This window comes from Propithecus coquereli, unplaced genomic scaffold (assembly GCF_000956105.1).
Source record: "Propithecus coquereli isolate 6110/MARCELLA unplaced genomic scaffold, Pcoq_1.0 Scaffold240, whole genome shotgun sequence".
Classification (NCBI taxonomy): domain Eukaryota; kingdom Metazoa; phylum Chordata; class Mammalia; order Primates; family Indriidae; genus Propithecus; species Propithecus coquereli.
In genome coordinates, this window is record NW_012147953.1 from 979,099 (window position 1) to 995,459 (window position 16,361).

General features: G+C 38.6%; 1 protein-coding gene across 1 annotated transcript in view; it reads right to left on the reverse strand.

Moving 5' to 3' along the window:
- Positions 1–816: 816 nt before the first annotated feature.
- Positions 817–16,361, reverse strand: part of MARCH1 (membrane-associated ring finger (C3HC4) 1, E3 ubiquitin protein ligase) — a 306,701-nt gene continuing 291,156 nt past the window's right edge. The window contains exons 5-6 of the mRNA XM_012646104.1: positions 6,644–6,791; positions 817–1,136 (exon numbers count right to left, since the gene is read on the reverse strand). Coding sequence (XP_012501558.1) covers positions 838–1,136; positions 6,644–6,791 — 447 coding nt within the window. The 3' untranslated portion in view covers positions 817–837. The remainder of the gene's footprint in view (positions 1,137–6,643; positions 6,792–16,361) is intronic.

The window sequence follows — 16,361 nt, forward strand, 5'->3', positions numbered from 1 at the left end:
GTTATATATATAGTGTTAAATAAAAAATATTATCAAAATTAATTTCACCACTTATTTTTGTCTTTTCTAATGGGGCTAGTAGGAAATTAAAAATTTACATATGTGGCCTGCATTTGTGGCTCATGTTCTATTTCTATTGGACAGCATTGTGTTAGAGGGGCGAGACAAAATAGAGGACCTGATAGCTGATTTCTGTGGGTATTTAACAGAACTAATTAAACCCAAAAATTCTCTGAAAATCTTCGGTTCATGATTTAAACAATTCTGAGTATCAATATCCTCAAATGTATATTGCATCTGTTTTAAAAACATGCATCTGTCAAAATAACTGGACTCCACTATAGCCCATAAAAATCTGTTAGCTGTCCGAGTATATCAAAATATGCATCCTCCGAGTTTGCTTCCAATGTGACTCAGTGATAATGCAGACAATGTCAGGCTTAAAACCAAATATGTTTGTTATTTCCAAATGAGATAATTAACATTACAAGGCCCTAGAAGAAATACACATTGCGATTCAAGTTTGCAATTTTGAACTTCTCCCCTGCTACTACAAAGAGTATCACGGTCCATTTAATTGTTACCATTGCCTAAAAGCATCCATTGCTCCAGTGGTTCTTAATTGTTAGATTTCCATATCACACTTCAGGCTATACTTCATGGGATCCTGGTCATTTGGTGTGTTCTCCTTTCCTTTTTGAGCAAAGTAAGGAAAAATGCGTCAGTAGGAGAAAGGAGGAGCTAAAGGAAGTGAATAATTCAGGATCACTTCTGTCACTTGTAGTGGCTGAGGGCTAGAAAGATACTCCTCAGTGAAGAAACTCTCAACTGGTTCCATCAAACTGATACAACTTCAGGGGGGCCGCTCTCTGCAGATGGCAGTGAATTTGTACCTGTTTGTGACACAGGCACTACCACAGCGTCCTTGATGTCTGTGTTTACATTGCACGAGAAGTTCTTCTCCAGTTTTTTGGCAGTGTCTGGGCAATTCTGTACAAAGATCACACGGTTGTAGGCCTTCAGCCTGCGCCACAACTGAACGTAGACTTTACACTGCACGTACATGAAGACGAGACCTCCTGTAAAGCCAATGGCCACCACAACCAGTTTTGTCCAAAACGGCCATTCAAGGACACCTTTGAAATACGAAAGAGAGAATGTTATCAATAAATTGTTATCAGTGGATTTGGTCATTGTTTTCTATGGCCCCTTCAAAATACCATACCTGCTTGCTAAATTATGTTGATAAGGAATATATTGTTAATAACTAGTAAGACTTATAACCTGAATTGGCATAATGCCTTTCAAATATCCTAAATGTATTGTTAAAATTGTATATGAGGAAATTTTCTTTCCTGCCACTGTAATGATCTCTGTTTCTCCTAGCATCAAGTACCTCTGATAATTATCAGATACTGTGCTAGATTTGGACATTTGGAAACTTTGACATTTATCCCTTATAGCTAAATCTTTAAGGAAGGACAGTGAACCTCCTAAGTGTAAGAATCAGAATTTAAAATCTTTTTAAGAAGATAAAGTAGTGGGTACATGTATGGGCTTATATGTATAGATCCTCCCCTTCACCCTCATTCCTTTCTGAAATTAAAAAAAGGAAGGAAGAAGGAAGGAAAGAAGGAAGGAGGGAAAAGGGAAGGGAAAAGAAGAAGCTACAACAGTCACCAGAGAGAGAAAGAGAGAACTCCTGAGCCTGGACACACAAAAGATTAAGGATTTTAGTCATTTGTTCCGTAAATCATATTTGTCACTGAGAACTATCACTTTCTTAGACATCTATATTTTCTCTTAATTTCCATCACCATTATTAGTAACAGGCTTTCTTTTACAAAGAAACAATTTAAAAATTATTTCACAGGAGTTTCTGTAACTACAACAGTGAGTATTTAGGCCACACATTATTAATATTATGAATGTTAGATAGATGATGGTCAAGAGTCCACCTCTTGCCAACATCAGGATGGTGCAGGGAACATAACAGCTGTCTTCATTTATGTGAAAAGTTGTCAAGTAAAAGAGTATAGCTCAGTATGGTGCACCAGGAAAGACTGGTGGAAATGCATAGAAACCACAGTAAATGAGAGTCAATGATTCTACTTTGGGTTTTTATTTACTTATAACAATGATAGAGTTATAAGAAATATTCTACCTGTATCTTGTAGTAATGGCATGTGCTTTATGCTTCTGGAAACAAAGCAAATGCTATGCCCTGTTTACATCATGATGAAGCACTTTGTACTTGAAGATTAACCAAAAGTAACAGGGTCACCCTCTCCATTTTTGGTCCCAAAATAATGAAACATTGAGCATTTCTTATATTCCCAGACTCCCAGAAAGGATAATTTTATCCTTGACTTTTACATAGCTGATGTTTCAAGTTATGTCAAACCTTTTTGGATATGATAATCATGTGATAAGATTTTATTTTTTTCCACCATGAACAACTAATGCAAGTTTAGTAATTATGTCGATTTTCTTTATGTTTTTCTTTAAATGCCTGTTATGTTTTTCATTTGGTGAGCCAGTCTTTCTGAAGTCTGACTCCCTTGAACCTTTGCAAGTAAACTCTTTTTGTTTTTAAAATGCTTTGACTTTAACTCTTCCTTTGAAATCTTGAGAAAAAATGCTCTCTGATCCTAAAAGGAATTGTCAAAAATATGAAAAGCCTCTCACTACTGTTGATGTTTTATTCATTTGTTGCTGTTTGGCATTGTCAGTCTAAAATGAATTCTATGCTTCTTTCAGTAATCAAACCTAAAATTTAATTTTGCAGTGGATTAAATATTTGCAGCATAATTTATTAGAACCTTTACCAGTAACAAAGATCATATTTTTCTAACTCCTAATTTGCAAGGACTTCTTTATGATTTGATTAACTCATAGTAATCATCGTCTTGAATACATACTTGATCCCAATGGAAATAATACTTCAAAATATCATTGGCCAAAGCCCACACAAGGAAAAATAGATAATCTGAATAGGCCTATATCTATTAAAAATTAAATAAAAAATTAATAACTTTCCAAAGCAGAAAGCCCCAGGCCCAGATAGTTTTACTAGTAGATTCTGCCAATATACAAAGAAGAAATTACATCAATTCTCTACTTTCCAGAAAATAGAAGCAGAGGGTACACTTCCTAACTCATTCTATGAAGTCAGCACTACCTAATATCAAATCAGATAAAAACATAACTCTAAAGGAAAGTTATAGACCAATATCTCTCATGAATATAGGTGCAAAAATCCTCAACAACATATTAGCAAATTGAATCCATTTGGAAAGTTTGAAAGAGCCTGAACCTTACATACAAGAGTGTAAGTGTGTGCATGTGGTGATGGTGGGCAAGAGAAGTTGGAAGCAAACATTTTACACAGACCCAAGAGAGGAGCAAGTGTTGGGAAGTAGATGTGAAGGGCTGAGAGAATGTTCAGCCTCATTGGCTATGGCTAGGTCATGGGGCAGCCCAGTCCCACCAAGGAGTTTCGGTTACATTTTAATGGTTGAGTGGGTATAGGATGTGATAAGATTTGCATTTTTGTAAATTTGCTGTGATTTCATTACTGAGCATGGGTTGAAGATGGGTAAAACTGGAGAAAGTCTAGTTAAGAAGTCTTTGCAGTTTTATTTGTTTTTGAGATAGGGTCTCACTCTGTTGCCCCAGCTAGAGCACAGTGGTGTCATCAAAGCTCACTGCAACCTCAGACTCCTGGGTTCAAGCAGTCCTGCTGCCTCAGCCTCTGAGTAGCTGGGACTGCAGGAGCGCGCATCCATCACACCCGGCTAATTTTTTTCTACTTTTGGTAGAGACGGGGTCCCGCTCTAGTTGAGGCTTGTCTTGAACTCCTGAACTGAAGTGATCCTCCTGCCTCGGCCTCCCAGACCTGCTAGGATTACAGGTGGGAGCCACCAGGCCTGGCTGCCTTTGCAGGTTTTAAGTAAAAAAATGACAGTTTGCACATGAATGGCAGCAGTGGGGAAAGAAAGAAATGGATGGATTCCAGAGGCATATGGGACAGAAAAAATAGGATTTGGTGACTGATTGAAGGTAAAAGAGAGAGGTGATGAGGAACGAAATTTGTATGTTGGATTTGGCTCCTGGGTATTGGTGATGCCTCTCCCACAGGTGTTAGAGTGAGAAGTGGTCATGGATTATGAGATGGGACATTTTGAACTTGGGATGCCTGGAAGACCTTCAGCAGGAGGCAGACATTAGGAGGTAGGTGGATGCATGGGTGGAGTACACTATGAGCTGGAGATAAATTTGGGAGGTTATCAGCATAGACATGGCAGCTGAAGATGTAAGAATACCCTGGGGTCTATAGACTGGGCAGCGAGACTGAGAGACAAATGGAAAGAATCATGGGGCCGTGGGTTTCTTGGGTTCTGGAGAGACTTTGGTGGCTGAAGCTAAGACAATCATGTTCATTGTAGGATAAATGATCACTATTCGTTCATATGTCTTAGAAGTGCTGTTGAATAAAATCAGTGTAAGAGAGGGTCTTCTTGTGGGTGTCTGTGGGGGTCTACACATGGACAAGAAAAGATTGCTGCTTCTTGTTATTCTAGGACAGGTTCCATTAACTTTTTTTCCCTTTACTGTGGCTTGAGGAGAACAGGAGCCCTGCAGTCTTCTGCCTCAGAGAGGCCAAGTCCGGACGACTGCTGCGAGAGACTGTATCACCTCGGGGCACATTTATGGTTCTGAAACACTGAACTTTAAATTTGTTATCAAAAAATATTAAGTCTCTAGCCATCAGATCTGCCCTTAATTGCTGGAAAAATGCTTCAGTCCTAAGGTAGTGTATTGGCTGAGGGGAAGTAGGGGTGCTTCTGTTTTTTCATCCCTACGTGATTGCAGAGTCTGTCGCACACGTTTTGTTTGCTGGCTTGGGCCAATACCTATGTCTAGAGAGGACATGGATTGGGTGGGTGGGGTGGGGTGGGGGAAGGTCCTTCCCTCGGGGAACTTACTTAACAGGGATGTAATAGGACATTTTAAAATCCAGAATCTCTGAAACAATACATAATATAATTGCAAACAATGCAGTGTGATATATATGGTATATAAATGAGTTAATACTGAACAAATAAATAAAAACAAAAAACCCCACCCTGTTTTTCTAGCATTTAGACTTGACTCAACAGTACTTTCATTGCCTCTCAGAAGAGGACAGTGGCACCTGCGACTCTGTCACATCCTCTCGCTGAGACTACATAAGTCACAAACCACATCTACAGTGCGCAGGGCGCGGCCTTAGTCCTCTCTGTCCACTCGGCCGGGTTCTGCTTCCTGATGGCGCGGAGCGAGCGCACACTGCTGTGCACTGCTGCCACCTGGTGGTAGAACGTGACAATGGCCCGTCTTCGCCTTCTGCATTTATGAATCCACACGAAGAAACACGGAAGTATTATGACAAACCTTTCTGAGTTTTAATAACGGCAGTCCCCTACCTTTTTGGCACCAGGGACCGTTTTCACGGAAGATGATTTTTCCACCGACGGGGGGGGGGGGTTCGGGATGATTCAAGCGCATTACATTTATTGTGCACTTTATTTGTATTACTATTACATTACAGTAATGTAATAGTAATGAAATAATTATATAATGAAATAATTATACACCTCACCATAGTTTGGGGACCCCTGTTTTAATTCTTTTCCTTCTTTCTTTTTGTCTCATTTCCTCCCATCTTTTTCTTTAATTTTCTTTTTTTGAGGGGATGGGGCTTGGGGGAATATGCAAACATTTTACATAACATTACTAACTTAAAAAAATGTTATCATTCGAACAATTTTTCTTTTCAGTGGCCTCGGTGGTTTAACATCGTTTCCTGGGGGGCTGTGGGGATGTTTCTCACTGTTTTACCAGCTGTGATTTACAGCAGACTAAAGCCCACAGAGCCCGATGAGAAACAGAACTGGGGACATTTAGATGTGAAAATAATATTTTATAGCTATTGTGCTTCCTATTTTTGCTTCTGTCTTAAATGACCTATCCACTTTAAATGTTAGAATATGCCTTACTGATTTTGAAACATCTTTCTTTGCAGACTTGACACCATCCTTCACGATCAAACTTCACATGACTAAAATTTCAAAGCATAGTGCCAGCCCGTTCTGTCAAATTGTATAGTACTAAGAAGCTATAACACATCGTTCACTGGAATGTCATCTTATCCATGCTTCACTATTTGCTTTATTTCTTTAACTTAATCCCCAATGTGATAGTATTATTTATGCTGTAAAGGAAGAAATGACTAGAGTGAATTAAATAAAATGAAAACGCCTTGCATTTTTATAACCGTTTGTCTTATCACATCAGGCATAACCTGATCCTTACTCAGCTCCTGAAACACCGGAAGTGGTGTATGCCACCTGTGTGCTACTCCCTGCCAAGTTTTATATGGATTTGATAAATAAATCTCAGCTTGGGACCCCATATAGTCAATTCTTTATAGTCAGAGTATTAATCAGTAACATAATTGGAGAAGACTCAACAGCAAGTACTGGTTTTTGCTAGTGTATCACACTTGAAGACCTAAACTGGGGAATTAGCGTCCTTTTCCACCTCTGGGTATCATCATTAGAATCCAAGAGAGGAACAAAGGAGAAAGACATGCTCTTACCGTTGTCGTTGCCTTGCTTGATTTCCTCTGCTGTCCGATCTATCAGTACGTACAAGGACCAAACCACACAGGTGATCGCGATGACATGGAATGTGACAGAGCAGAATATTTTCCTCCTTTCGCTCGTGGTCATCTGTAGTTTCTCCCACTGAAGTCAGAAAGGAACCACACAAAACCGAATTTCTAACTAAGAAATTTCACTCCCCTTTTATTTCCCGGACGTAGATCGTGAGTGGAAGGAAAACATTAAATAGCTGCAATTTCGGATGTCACTATTAAATTCAAATAAATCTTCATGTTTGGAGAGAAATGAAATCATAATTGGCAGAGTCATATATAACAAATATAGATTAAAGTGAAAACAAAAATAATTTTCTATTCTCCATGTGAATTAAATCAAGTTATTTCTGTTTAGCAAGTCTATAGTTTCCTCACCTTTAACATGAATGAGACAGTTTTAATATTGTACAGTTTTTAGAAAACATCTCTTTTTTGGTTCCTGCCTATCACTTCTTTGTAGTACTAGGCTAGAAGTAGTAGTAGGTAACATTGTCTTCTTGGATTATTATATAACTGGACATAGTTTTGCATTCTTGAATGTATACTAGAGTGCCGTGGCATCAGTTCACAGCAACCTCAAACTCCTGGGCTCAAGCAATCCTACTGCCTCAGCCTCCCAAGTAGCTGGGACTACAAGCATGCGCCACCATGCCTGGCTAATTTTTCTATATATATTTTTAGTTGTCCAGCTAATTTCTTTCTATTTTTTTAGTAGAGACGCGGTCTCGCACTTGCTCAGGCTGGTCTCGAACTCCTGTAGAAAAACAAATTTTACCATTGGAACAATGGGAGAAAATCTTTGAAGCCCCTGTTAAAGCATCCTTGATTTTCTTCTGCCATGTGGGTTGTAACTGCTATGACGACCATTGCCTCGTAATCACACTCCTTGGAAAGGTGAGGGCTCCCTCAGTCTGGGAGAAGAAGAGGACCACAAGTTTTACAGAAGTAAGTGAAGGTTTGTAGACGGAATGGTTCCTATATTCACTTTGAAGAAATAGTCTCCAAAATAAATTTTAATGTTTTTATAGTTGCAGTATCACTTCATTTCTACGTTAGGAATTGTGTCTTTATTTTTCTTTGCATTATTTCCATAAGAAAATCAAATCACTGTGATTTTATTAGAGGTGAACTGGTGTGCCAAGCTTTTAATAATCCATGATTCTTTACAACATTATGCCCTTGCTAAAGTAAAATTCAGAAGACCCTACTCCTTCCCCCCTCCACCAGTATACACGCAGAATTCAATGCACAACTCAACCAAAACCAAGAAGGTGTACATTATCTTACATAAAGTCCTGGCCCTGCTATCAGCTTTGAGACATGGGTGAAATCGCTTACTCTCAGTGGGCCCTGCTCGCTGCATCTTCATGAGGAGCAGATTGCAGCAGAGGCTGTGACAGAGAGGTAGAGGAAGAGAATAACCATTCTCCGCTTCCTCCTTTATTGACAGACCAATTTTACTATGGTCGGCGTTGTGCCCAGATTAAAGCTGCCTTTCCAACCTTCCTTGGCAGAAGTGGACATTGACTATTTTCCACCAGTGAGATGGGAGTGGATATCTACTTGGATGTTGAGCTTTTGCCTTTCTGATACAGGAATTGTCCCTTTGTCCTTTCCTTCCTTTTCTCTTTTTGTGGCCTGGAATTTGTAAATAACAGGAATAGTGTCGACAGCCATCTTGCACGCTCAAGGCAAAGTCTTGAGAATTGGAGAGACCTCAGCCCAATCAGCAATCGCTCACCTTTGGACGCCCTGTTACATGTGAAGAAAATGAAGGCCTCTGCGATTAAGCCATTATTTCCCAGGTTTCTGCTACTTGTTGCCCAATGCACTTCTTGATGAAAAAATTAAATAGGCAATTCCTACATTCTCTTCCAGTCTAAAGATTAAGATCCTCTAATTTCATTTGTAAGAGAACAAAATACTTAAAGTATGACCTTGATGCTCCAGAGAGCTTTTTAAACATTTTAGAGAAAAAAAATATTTTTTCGCAAACACCATCTATCCTCCTCTTACTGGCCAGTCATCACATAATTTTCCTCATAGGGCTCTTCTAGAGTTAACCAACAAGTCATACTTCATCTTGCACTTTGTTTTGCATCAGACTATATTTATGTATTATTCCAAGTGAAATAATAGAGAAATCTTAATAATGTGGATAAGGAATAAACAGATGCCTCAATTTAGACTCTATTTTAAATTAATCAACATTGAGAAGATTTTAGTGTTACTATGACTTTAATCAAAATTTCACATCATATCTGTGAAAGACTGATTTTTAAAATCATGTTTTGGTATTGATTTACTGTAATGTTAATGTGAATAACTTGTATAATCATAGAATATATTCATTTGGCAATAGCATTTTGTGATTTAATAAATATTCCTTGAATTATCTCAGTATTTAATATAGCCAAATAAAAAATGTAGGATGGTGCAGAAAAGTAGCTCCACGTGTTTAAATTTCCGAAGTGTTCTAAGTGTATGAGAATAACTTCAGTAACAAAATATTCATACTAAGTCAACCGTCAGTTGTAAAAGTGGCTTAAAAACACCTTAAAACTGGGGCTTCTTGTATCTATGGAGCAATTTGATGAAATGGCTGGAATTCACTATTCAAAACAAATGAGCCTCAAAAACATCAGTGGATCTGACAAGGACAGGACAAAACATTTGTAAAAACTCATCTAGTTCCAGACAGCAGAAGCTCTGAGGTTGTCACTTGTAAATCTCAGTAATGTTTCAAGGAGAAGTGAAGTGTAAGGGGACCATCAACCGTGTCCACTTTATAAATCCCTACAGGAACCATTCTGAAACTCAGAGACCGCACACGAGCAAATGTGATGCCACAGTGCCCTCTTCCGAACGATTACATTACTGCATGCAATATTCACTGCATGGCGCCGGCAGAAATCAATGCATTTTATAAAACACCTTTCATAATATTGTCTTTTCAGGTTTGTAAACAAAGTTCCAATAAATTTTGCAAACCTTCACAGTGAGGAATGGATTGAGAAGATAAGAATAGAAATCTTACTTGAACAAAGCTGTCATGAAAGTGCTTTGGTTTAATAATTGTGATTCTGAAATTCAATAGCAGCTCACAAAAGATTTTGTGATAGGAAAGGTTTTAACAAGGCTTCAGGTGATTCTGATGCAAGCTAAAGTTTGAGAACTACCTGCCTAATGAATGACACACCAGAGATGCATCGTGACCTAAGTGGAGTCTATATTAGAGGTAGCACTTGTCACTCCCTGTCACAAGCTAATTAGTAGTCCAAGGACAGGAAATCAATGAACAAGTTTGGTTTTCTGGCTGTGACGTAAATATTTCAGGTTGAGTGAAAAATTTACAAAATTAGTGAATTTGTTTGAGAGAAAATATAGTGGTTTGAAGTTAGCTCATTAACCACTAAAACAAACTGTTTCATTTTTTTATTTTAAAATTAGTGTTTAGGGTAACAGGAAAGCCTATTCAAATCTAATTATATTAGTTACAACTTCCAATATTTTGAAAGAGAACTAAACAACAGACAATTATGAGAACTCTTGAGACCTTAATGAATCTTCAAATTCACAGACACGCCTTGTGGTAAATAATTTCCCTTTTAAAAATGTATTTGAAAACACCAGAAGAAATATCTGACCTCTTTAGACCTTTAATGAAATCTGCTACAAACCTGAGGATAGGGAGGGAATAAGAAAGCCATGCAGGCGGTGGGCAGTCGGGTAAGTTCACTGAGTAGTTAAGGTGCTCACTATTGGACACTGGTCAGAAAGTGTGCACGGCACAACCTTGTCCCCCCATAGAATTACAAACAAGAACGCACGTGGGTTCCCTAGCTTTCTTACTGAGAGTCAAAACCTCAGACTTAATATCTACAAATGCTCTGTGAATATGCTATAATTTCTTAGAAAATCTTTTTCCTCTTAGTTCTCTTACACCTTGGGTCCACCCATTATAATTATTTGGCGTTTTCTGTGCTTGGGCCAATGTGAAGGGATATTATATATAATTTGTAATTGAATGCAGCTCCTCTGTTTCTCTTGATAACAGGACAGGAGGGAAATGGTCTAATAGTGCACAAGGGGTTCGGATCTACATCCAAAGAAATTTCAAGTGGAAACAGCGAGGTATGGGCCATGTGTCCAGATGAACCTAGGAGGTCTCCAATCCAAATACACATAACAGATGGATGACTACCATCTTGGGATAGTTGTACACATGTTTATTTAGAATTGGCAGAAGGAGTTATTGATATCTCGGATAGAATAAAGATCTTTGATACTCAGGTTAGGGTAAAGATAACACTGCAAGCAATTGGTAGTCTTGTTGAAAATTGATTTATAAACTGTCCCCCAAAAAGAGGAATACCTGAGAACCTAAAATCAGTGGTTTCATTTTGCTGCCACTCAGTTTGAGTTGTCATTTGCATTCTGAACTACTGAGTGATGTGCACTCCCTGAGCATGGAAGTGAATAATAATAACAATTATTCAGTTCTAGAAGTCCTTTATATTTAGAAGTAGCTTTCAGTGTTGGCTGCTTAACAGATTCATCTGGGCAAGCTAGTTCCCAACATACACACCCAGGCCTTGTTGAATTCATCCCTGAGGAATGAATCATGAAATTTTGCAGTGTATTCTGCCTGTGATCCAAGGTGTACTTGTTAAGAATGAGGGCACTATGCTATATATCCAATAAAGGGCTCATTACCAGAATCTACAAAGAACTCAAGCACAGCAAGAAAAAAATCAAACAACTCTGTTAAAAGTGGGCAAAAGACATGAACAGAAACTTTTCAAATGAAGATAGACTAATGGCCAACAAACATATGAAAAAATGCTCAACATCTCTAATCATTAGGGAAATGCAAATCAAAATCATGAGATACCATCTAACTCCAGTGACAATTGCTCTTATCAAAAAGTACCAAAACAACAAATGCTGGTGGATGTGGAGAGAAAAGAACACTTATACACTGTTAGTGGGAGTGCAAACTAGTACAACCTCTATGGAAAGTAGTATGGAGATACCTCGAAGAACTAAAAGTAGGCCGACCATTTGATCTAGCAATCCCACTACTATTTACTGAAAGGAAAAAAGACATTTTATAAAAAAGACACTTGCACTTGAATGTTTATAGCAGCACAATTCACAGTTGCAAAGATGTGGAAACAACCCAAGTGTCCACTAATACATGAGTGGATTAGTCAAATGTGGTATATGTATACCATGGAGTACTACTCATCCATGAAAAGGTGATCTAGTATCATTTGTAACAACCCAGATGGAACTGGAGATCACTGTTCTCATTGAAGTATCACAAGAATGTTAAAACAAATACCACATGTACTCAATACTAAATTGGAACTAAGCTATCAACACTTATATGCACATATGGAAGCAAAACTCAGTGGAAATCAAGTAGGTGGGAGCGGAGAGGAGGGGATGAGTAAATCCACACCTAATGGGTACAATGCACACTATCTGGGTGAAAGACACACTTATAACTTTGACTCAAACTGTACAAAAGCAAATCATGTAACCAAAAACTGTGTACCCCGTAGTATTTTGAAATAAAAAGAAAAGAAAAGAAAAGAATGAGGGCGTTGTGTTCAAATTCTAGCTCTGCCACTAAGTTCTATGTGACCTTGGGTGAGTTATTTCTTTGTTCTTCCATTTCCTTATCTGCAAAATGGTGATAAGAGTAGCACCTACTTTGCATGGTAAAGTCTAAGTGACTTAATGCATGTAAATGCGGAAAAATATCAGGCACAAAGAATTCAATAAATTTTAGTGATTGTCATAACTTGAAACTTGCAGTGTCATATCCAATTAGACTTCAGTTGTCTTTACCATCTAGATTAATGCAGGATGTTGACAACATCTCATTAATGAGAGGATAAAGATGGGATCTGCTCATGCAGAATTAAGTCAGCCAAAGCCCCCCATCTATTTTCCAAGTACAAATAGAATTGTGTGAATATTGAATCTCATTGCAGGGAAATACAGTCTGTTTTTGTTAACTCTGTGAACAAAGATGAGAAGGGTAAGTGGATGAGTTACTTTGCATATGCTAGACAGAGTCATCTAAGAGGGCACAATGATGGCTTATTTTCTGTTAAGAATGAAATAAATATCACAGGTTATAATACATGCTCCAGTAACTTCTCATTCTTTTTTTCTAATACAAAATGTTATGTTAAGGTTTTATGTCTTCCCCCAAAATACTGTTCTGGGTGACAGATTTCACAAAAAAATTAAAGAGACTCAAACATTCCAAATAAACTGAAAGCATTAATGTGGGTGTGTGGGTTAGAATTATGTCTTCCACGAGTAAAGGAGGACATAGGAAGCAGTCTGACTGAAAGGTCCCAACACAGCCCCAGGGATGCTAATTTGACTACTTTAGTAATTGCAAAATCCGAGAAACCACCTGAGAATGGATGAGTGAAAGAAATGGCTATTTTCCTCAAAAGGTAATTCACTTGGATTTCTGCACGAGGACTTACTTTTCAAAAAAATTGTTGAGGCTGATATAATAGTACTTTAACCCAGAAGAACTCACATTACTTTACAGTATTTATAATAGTACATGGATCAGCTCAGTTGAGTAGAAAAGTAGAGGGGTGGTAGCAGGGAAAATGGAACTTGTAACAGAAATCCAAGCATTGTTGAAATACCATTTTGAAGCTCTAAGAAAAGGTGCACTTATTTAAAGCAATAGTAGTAAACATACATGGTATTGATATGCATGTCACGTTAGTTTACAATGTGAGGACTATGTACTAAGAATTGTGACTCAGTGGTGCTGTAGGAGACACGATGCACAGTGCTGCTGCAGAGAGAGGTGTCAACTGCCAGATGAGAAACTGTCCAACTGCAAAGATACTAGTAGAGTCAGAGGCCGAGAGGACATGGAAGATACTGGAAAGAGCGAGGTGGAGCAGAGACCTGTGGTAGGAACAGGGGCTCCAGGATGGTGGGTGAGGAGAAGGGCACAATGTGAGAGTCAAGTGGAACAGGCAAAAAGCCACATGGTCAGAGAAGCGTTGGAGTGAAGTCACTGAGAACTTAGACTCCTGGGTTAGACAGACCTGGAGTAGAGACCCCTGTCTGACTCGGGGCAAGTAACATCTCCTCCTAATATCTGTTTCGTCACTGGTAAAATTAGGATAACAATACTATCTCTTGTACAGTGTTTGCTAGAATTGTACGAGGTAACATACATAGATAATTGGCACACAGTAAGCTGGCACGTAAATCAGGTTTATGAAACAAAGCTTCGTATGGTTCAGCGATGTTTTATTAGGACCACAGTGGGCCTTAAAAAATTCCTCTTCCAGCCGGACGCGGTGGCTCACACCTGTAATCCTAGCACTCTGGGAGGCTGAGGCAGGCGGATTGTTTGAGCTCAGGAGTTCGAAACCAGCCAGGGCAAGAGCGAGACCCCGTCTCTACTAAAAATAGAAAGAAATTAATCAGACAACTAAAAATATATAGAAAAAATTAGCCGGGCATGGTGGCGCATGCCTGTAGTCCCAGCTACTCGGGAGGCTGAGGCAGGAGGATCGCTTGAGCCCAGGAGTTTGAGGTTGCTGTGAGCTAGGCTGACGCCACGGCACTCTAGCCAGGGCAACACAGTGAGACTCCGGCTAAAAAAAAAAAAAAAAAAAAAAAAATTCCTCTTCCTTGCATTTCTTTAAATGTAGCAAACTCAGTTTGCCTGAGTCCCCGCCACTCTGTTTGGTTTACACCCAGCTTACTTGACGTGTATATATCACCTGCGTGGCAACTGTGGGCAACTGAGTCTGTGACCCTGGAAGTAATTGATAGTCCTTGTTAGCAAAGGTTATCAGAGAGAGAGAGAAGCCACAAAGTGCAAAATAGACACCAAGACTTTTGTGATCTTGTAAAGAGCTGTGGATCTTAGGAGCCAACAGGAAGAGATGTCAGAAGGACCACCCAAGACTGAAAAGATGCTCAGATGGGAGCAGTTAGGAAGATTCGAGTTGTCGTGTTGATGTGTCGCCAGTTTACTAGAAAAATGGGGTGTGAGAATATCAGTCCTACCGGTATAAACATCCTAAAAATATTGTTCCCAGTAAATTAAATGTTATTGAATTATTTTTATAGAACCAATTAGCTACATTACAAAACTATATCAGGATTAAAAATTTCTCTATAAAATATATGTATATTACATATTGATTATATATGTAAATATATATGAGTTTGATGTTAGACTACTAAAATAATTTTTCTTATAAACTTTGTCCTGACCTATTGTTTTTTCCTTTCAAGATTTTTATTACAGATGGGATTTCCTAAAAGCTTTGAGCCAGGTATGTGTAAGATAGGAAAAAATTTTGCTGAGTGAAATCATCCACTAGAGGGAGCAAAGATATCACACATGAAGATGATTTGAGCAGAAAAAAGAGAAATGGAAAACTGCTTATTTTATAGATCTCCCTGAGGGGAGATACGATATGTTGTACTTAGGCACATTTGCATTAGAACTGTCGGGGTAACGGGTAAAATTACAAATTTCTAGATCCACAGATCCATATCTGGGGGTGAAGACCTAGGAATCTGCATTCTTACCAGACACTCTGAGGGACTTTTTTGTATGCTGCAGTTTGAGAATTACTTCCCTAAGGAAAGAAAAGTTTAGGGAAATATTTTACAGAAGCCCTGTAATCTCTGATACTTTTTCACAAGAATGAACATATTCCCACCTCCCTCCCCGCTGCCCCCCCCCAACCCACCTAAATCCGAGTTGATTTAATATTGTCATGGAAGAACACAAAGTACTTAAATTTAATTAATTCATTCATTGAAACAAATTTTTTTTTAAAAATATTTAACCAATACTTGATTGTTTTCTCTTGGAGGTTATGGTGAAAAATAGTATATCATATGCTCTGGAGGAGAAGTCAGTATACTGCTGCTTCAGACATGTTGAACCAGCAGAAAACCTAAGGTGCTGTGTCTATGGAGGATATTTAATTATAGACTGTGGCTTCATAAAGAAAACAGAAAACAAAAGCAATAATTGGATTACAGTTCACAAGGCAGCACATTCCCTCTTCCCTATAGATTCAAGCCCTTGCCTAGGATTTTGGAACTGACGCTGCCGTCGATGCTGTTCTTCCCCAAACCCGTTTCTGTTGTGTGACTTCCGTCTTTTCCCTCCAGTGAACATCCACAGCACACGTGGGGTCCACACACGCTGGTGGTCACTCTTTGTGCCTAAAATGATGACAGCCTTGCAGTTTAGGAGAAAATGTCCATGCACTAAGCACAACCACAGAGACTGGGGATATTAGAAGAGAGAAAGACTTTTGAAAAGACACAATTTTACCCCATAATTTTCTAGGTGAGGAAACTGAGGCCCAGAACATGGAATCGGTTTGCCTAGTGTAATACAATAAGTTATTATTTGATTTTTCATTCAGGAACTAATTATTAAAGCATCATACGTGTCAGACATTGTTCTAGGTGCTAGGCAACAGGAAATTTCTGCTTTCATGAAGTTTATATTAGGGTCACGACTGTGAAATGTTGTGTATTTTTTAGCATAGGGGATTGTAGAATTGTCCATCAATAGGACTAATAGGCTTTGGTCTCATAAGTGCTTCTGTCCGTTTCTCAA